Source organism: Bos grunniens, chromosome 25 (assembly GCF_055505025.1).
Source record: "Bos grunniens cultivar Pamir isolate PY7600 chromosome 25, Bosgru_T2T1.0, whole genome shotgun sequence".
In the NCBI taxonomy this organism is placed as follows: Eukaryota; Metazoa; Chordata; class Mammalia; order Artiodactyla; family Bovidae; genus Bos; species Bos grunniens.
The window spans coordinates 15,971,880-15,978,042 of NC_141189.1; the positions used below are offsets into that span (position 1 = coordinate 15,971,880).

Sequence of the window (6,163 nt, forward strand, 5' to 3'; positions counted from 1 at the left end):
CTATTTTTTCCTTTAACTTAACTCCTTTTTTTAAAATTAAAAAAAAAAAATTTTATTACTTTTATTTACTTGGCTGTACTGGGTCTCAGTTAACACATGCAGGATCTTTAGTTATGGTATGTGAGACCTAGTTCCCTGAGCAGGGATCAAACTTGGCCCCCCACACTGGGAGTGTGGAGTCTTTTTTTTTTTTTTTTCATTTGGCTATGCAGCATATGGGAACTAAGTTCCCTGACCAAGGATCACCCCCTGCACTGGAAGCTTGGAGTCTTAACCACTGGACCACCAGGGAAGTGCCAACTTAAACTTTTAAGTAGCCCATTAACTACTACACCATCCTTATTTTACAGAAAAGAAAAAGAGGCTCAGTTCAAGCAACTTGCTCAAAATCATGTAAGTCAAAGCAGAGCATATATTCTAAATCAAAGACAAGGAAAGAAGTGTTAGGTACTCATGGGACACAGGAATTCCGGGAAGAAGACGCCCAAGAAGCTTCACGGGCCTTTCCAATACGTACATGCTTGGCCTGCTCTGCAATTTCAGCATGGCTCTTCTCCCACTTTGGGCCCCTGTTAGCCAGGTCAGTAGGCTGGGGTAAGCTAAGCCCCTCCAAGGGCACTGTGGCACCATCTGGGGGCCCTGGAGGTCCATCCAAAGAGGAATCTTGAGCTATATGCTGGGGGGAGATGCCGCCTGCCCCACTAGAGGCTGGGGAACTGGATGAGGCAGGGGACACAGGATTGCTGCCTGTCATGCCGTCCGACACCATCTAGAAAAGACAGAAGTGAGAGATAAAATGAATGCCCTAAGGGGTTTTTAGTACATTACTTCATTCTATCTTCCCATGAAAAAACTCTGGAGTAGGGTATCAACCTCATTTTTATAAACACAGCATTTGGGATAGTTTTAATAAGGTATTCAAGATGGTAAGGCCAAGTTTCCAGTAAACACTTATCATGCAAGAGGAATTATAGCCTGACATTTACATAATTCCCCAATTCAAAAATACTAAGATAGCACATGACTTCAAATCTTAATGATTTTTTCAGAACCTCCATGCTACTGCTGCTGCTACGTCGCTTCTGTCGTGTCCAACTCTGTGCGACCCCATAGACGGCAGCCCACCAGGCTCCCCCATCCCTGGGATTCTCCAGGCAAGAACACTGGAGTGGGTTGCCGCTCAAACAACTCCCTATTTTTCCCTCCATTTCACAGCAAGTATGGCAGATTCATCAATGCAAATAAATCTGAGCTACCACCAAATTTAAAAGGCGACAACAAAGCCCCAAATCACCCAAACCTCTGTATGTTCATCACTAGTCTTGTTAAGGTTTCCTTTACTGGAGAGGTGGGAGAGGAAAAGGAGGGTTGGTCACTGTTCTCAAACATCTACCTATTACAAGGTACTGCACAAACTATAGTAAGTAGAGAACAAAGTCCGACTTAATTGCGGATAGTGAGGGAACTCATGAAATTCTAGCACACAAGCTTCACAGTATGCCATTCAAATTCCTACCTCGACTGAATTATGAAAGACATTATGTCACAGAATTTCCCAGGCAAATTACAAATATCAAACCCATAACCATCAAAAGTCTACTGTATAGAAATCTAGGTCTGTCCAGTTTTAAAAGTCATGATTTTTTTCCCCAATCTCCAACATTCCCTCAATATAAGAAGAAAATCAATATACCCCATCTATAAAGCTTACCTCCTTTCAGTTCCAAAAGAAATTGAGCTATTCTCAAAGCACACAGTCTTGAAAGCATTTTGTCACAAAACTCATTTCCAACCTGGCCTAATTCAAACTTTTGAAGATAATAAGGAGTTTCCATGCTCTTAGAGATCAACGTAACACTAATGTAAAGTAGAATATGTGTATCCAACAGGCTTGACAGCCCACCTGAGTATCAAAAACTCTCCAAACTCAGCTACCTAGCTAGCTAGGATCACGGAAACATGGCTAAAACCTGCCACATTCCTTCTGCCTCAAAGCCAGCAGCCCAAAGCAGCAGCAGAGAAGGAATCTACCCCACTTTCGAACCTGTGTTTGCAAGATTGGGAGCTGAGGGTGAGCAGGGGAGGGGCAGCTCTGCATGGTCCCACTCCCAGGCTCCTCTTTGGATGCCTGAAGAACGACTGGGTCGTTGTCACCACTGCTGCTGGCCGAGGGGCTGGCGTCCGGCTGCAGGGCATGCTGGGAACTGGCCTCATTCTGGGCCACCGGCCACCGGGACCCGCCTTCCAGGGCCCGGGGCCCACTAGGGCGTCCCAGCCTCCGCTCAGGTCCACCGGCCTCTGCAGCACCTAAAGTAGGGTAAAAACAGTAGAAAGTGATTTAGAAAAATTAAAGAACCTTTTTAAAACCCAAGAATAACACTAACAAATAAAGATAACTGAACAGTGATTACAGCTTAAGTTTCTTGAGCACCTATTATGTGTCAAATTCTTAGTACTTACTTGATGTGTTCTATAATTCTCACATCTTCCTTATAAACCAGATACTTTTCAAGCCATGATAAATGTTTATTTAGTTCCTTCTACATGCTGAAAAAAAGAACTATGCAGAAAAGATGGCTGACCTACATGGAGCTTACATTCTAGTATTTCTTTTATAAGTTAGGAAATCAGAAGGCAAACAGACCAAATAACTTGCACAAGGTGACACAGTAAAGAAGTAGGAGAAGGAGAACAGACTAAGACAGTCTGATGTCAAAACCAAAGAATGTGCTACTCTCCCTGGTGGAGGCAGGCTGTGATTCAGATCTCTATCCATAGACCCAGTACTGTGTTGCACCACAATCACTATCTTAAACATCTCTCCATTAGCATCAGTATATGAAGCAGTATTTGAGTCCTCACCTGTGTGAGCTGAGACCACACCCCCTGTGAAAGTCTGCACTTCCACGGTGCCGCCGTACTGAGGGGAATCACGCCTGAAACAGGGAGGAAAACAGCAGTGAGGAACTAATTCACATCTACCAACACCCATCAAAGCCTTCTTTACACCAACTTTTGAAGTTTTTTTTAATAAACCCAAGTCAGTTCAAAGGCTGAAGAGAATTACAATAGAAAAAGATCACATTTCCAAAAATTAAAAACAAACCATGTGCTGTGAAAACAGAATTTCCTAGGGATATGAGATTCTGGCTGGGGAGGAGAAGCTGGCAAGTGAAGCCTCGACAACAAGTTTAAAAAGCTGAAGGGTAAAAGGCTCCAACCGCTGAAATTAACAAAGCCAAAAAAGCTGTCACATCCAGAAGCTCAAAAGGTGCTGGCTGCCTGGCAGCCTGCTCTCCTTTCCAGTGAGGGCTGAACACAGGAGAATCCACCCTTCCTCAGGGGAGCACTTCGACTCCTACACCTGCCCCATAAGACACTTCCTCAAACACCAGAACTAGAGCTACCTTAGAGTAGCACTCAGAGGTGAGGAAGGCCTAAAAGCAAAGAACCATACTCCGGAAATAGGTAGGGTAAACCCACAAAAGGCCCGGAAGTGTTTCCCCAGTGTTTAAGGAAATTCCTTAACCACGGCGCAGCCTTTGATTCACTCCCTGTTCCACAAGTCACTGGAATCGCGCTAACAACCAGAATCAAGAAGTGTGAACTCTCGACCCCCGGCTTCATTACCGTCTCCCAAAGCGTCCCAACAGCCTGACCCAGCGTGACCCCTGACCTCTGCCCCAACTTGCCACTAGCCCTAAGATGGCCCCGCCCCCTCCTAGACTCCCACCCCACCCAACGTGAGCGACTGGGGGAGGGGCCCGCGCGTGCGCGCCTGGAGGCGGAGAGAGCCGGCTGCGCGCACCGCCTGGGGGCTCCCGCCAGAACCCAAACCCACGCACACAAGGGTCGCAAGGCTAGGCAGTCTTTCATCCCTGCCGGTCAGGGAGCACCCCCCCACCACCACCAGACCGCGAAAGGCTAAGATAAGGGAGAGCTAGTGCCGCCAGGTCCTAGCTCCTGACTGGATATGGTGGGCGCGCGCCCCGACTACTCGCCCCACGCCCCCCTTCCTCTTCCCGCGCGCCCCTGAGAGGGGGCTGGGGTTGGTGGGCGGGCAGGAGCGCACCTGGGTCCGTCCTCTCAGGGCTCGCTCGCTCGCTCAGGTACGCGTGCGCAGACCGGCGGGAGGGGAGAGGAGACGCGCCCGGGCCCAGCGCCGGCCAGCCTGGCCCCCCTGAGCCTGTCTCTATGGGCGCGCGCCGACAGCCTCGCGCACCGGCCCCGGGGCCCCGGCCGAAGGTGCGCGCGCAGCATCCCGGGAAGGTGGGAGGGGAGGCGGTGGCGGAAAGATGCGCGCGCAATCACCCGTCAGGGGAGGGGGGAAACTGTGAGGCGTCCGCCATCTTGTCTCCCTCTCCTTACCTGCGTCCTCGGGGGCGTGCGCACCACCCCCCCTCCCGCCGAGGAGGGGGGAGGGCCCCCTCTTGGCCGCCGCCTTCGCGGCCTTTAAATTCCCCTGGGGCCCGCGGCTACTACCACCGCCTTGCTTCCACTGCTTCCTCTCGCGGCACAGTGATGCAGGCGGGCGGTGGGAAAAGTGGAAGACGCTACTCGCAGCGAACCGCCGCCGCCGCTTCCGAGGCCTCACCAAAATGGCCGCCGCCGTCTCGGCCGCCACCACCAACACACCGCCACCACCACAGCTCACTATCGCTACCGCCGGCGCGGCCCGTCTTCTCGCGAGAAACAGTAACTGGAGGTTGGGGGAGCGAGGAAGCTCGCGTGCTAGCGTAGGGCGCTGCCCGAAGCGCAAGGCCGGCTGGGAGATGTAGTCCGCGCAGAGACAGCGCTTGCCCGCTACGAAGCGTTTTTATCCACTACGGAACCTGCCGCTGGAGCTGCATTGCGGCTGCCAACTCGGTTGAGTCCGCCCCACTTTAATAGATCACCCAGAGTGCTAAAGCAATTTCTCAGGTACTTTTAGCTAGTTAGCCGTGGAGCATGGGTCTCTGGATTCATATGGCAGTCCACTTATGTAGACCTGCTTCATCTTACACAAGGGTTGTTGTTTAGTCTCTTAAGTTGTGACCGACTCAGTACCACCCCATGGACTGCAGGTCGCCCAGTTTCCTCGCCCTTCGCTATTTCCCAGAGTTTGCTCAGACTCATGTTCATTGAGTCAGTGATGTTATTCAGCCATCTCATCCTCTGTCTTCCCCCTTATCCCCCTTCCCTCAATCTTTCCCAGCATCAGGGTCTTTTCTAATGAGTTGGCTCTTGGCATCAGGTGGCCAAAGTATTGGAGCTTCAGCATCAGTCCTTCTAATGAACATTCAGTATTGATTTCCTTTAGAATTGACTGGTTTTATATCCTTGCAGTCCTAGGGACTCTCAAGAGTCTTCTCCGGCACCACAATTCAAAAGTATCAATTCTTCGGCGCTCAGCCTTCTTTATGACAGTATTCCCAATAACTCCTAAGCATTTATACTGTTTGCCAACTTTCTAGGTTAAATACCCTCTTTGAGAATCTGATATCCTCACCAGATTCATAGCCAACCAGCCTAAGTCACAAGGATACACTCACAAAATTTACCACCTAAAGCCTACCCTAGGAGCCAGGTTAGAAATCCAGGGTAAAGCTCTCATTCAACTTCTCTTCATTCACTCAGTTTAGCTCTTCCCCATTCTACTCGAAGAGTTGATGATTCTCTCTGTGTAAATGATTTAAAGTACTGTTTTTCTTACAGTAAAGACCATGAGTTGAAAACAAAAACCTAGAAGGGCCAAGAAGGTAATGTAAAAGCAAAGAGCAAATGAGGAATGCCAGGAACAGGAGACCATATGCTCTGTCCAAAAGTAATAACCACTGTTCAAACCACTGTTGCTGTGGTCGCCCTACAGGAATGTAGGCCAAAATACATCAGATTCAGGCTGTCAGTGTGCTACCTCTGTTCTTTGCTGGAGCCTTAGGGCTTCTGCGTACAGGATGGATCGATTGAAAATGTAGATAAATGCCCATCTATTTAGACCCAGTTCAAAGTGTTTTTTTCTCAGCCAAGATTACATATTCTCTGAGACACCATCATAGAACTGCACTGAGCTTCCAAGAGTCTCAGATTTCTTACCCTTGCCATATAATTTTTTTTAATCCGTTTTCAAGACTTTTCCTTCAGAATTTAGCTCAAAGGCCACAACCCCCAGGTGATCTCTCTTGAC

The 6,163-nt window shown here is 49.1% G+C and overlaps 1 protein-coding gene across 9 annotated transcripts in view; it reads right to left on the reverse strand.

Moving 5' to 3' along the window:
• Positions 1–4,712, reverse strand: part of SRCAP (Snf2 related CREBBP activator protein) — a 30,669-nt gene extending 25,957 nt beyond the window's left edge. For 5 of the 9 annotated variants that reach the window (XR_015154535.1, XR_015154536.1, XR_015154537.1 and 2 more), the window contains exons 1-4: positions 4,369–4,712; positions 2,863–2,936; positions 2,045–2,307; positions 518–769 (exon numbers count right to left, since the gene is read on the reverse strand). Coding sequence is in view for 6 of the 9 variants with exons in the window: in XM_086374857.1 (XP_086230983.1) it covers positions 518–769; positions 2,045–2,098 (306 nt within the window). In the remaining 3 variants the exon portion in view is untranslated. Of the gene's footprint in view, positions 1–517; positions 770–2,044; positions 2,308–2,862; positions 2,937–3,630; positions 3,673–4,072; positions 4,279–4,368 lie in introns of those variants that run through there. The other 4 variants (XM_086374858.1, XM_086374853.1, XM_086374856.1 and 1 more) reach the window with 3 other exon arrangements.
• Positions 4,713–6,163: the final 1,451 nt, after the last annotated feature.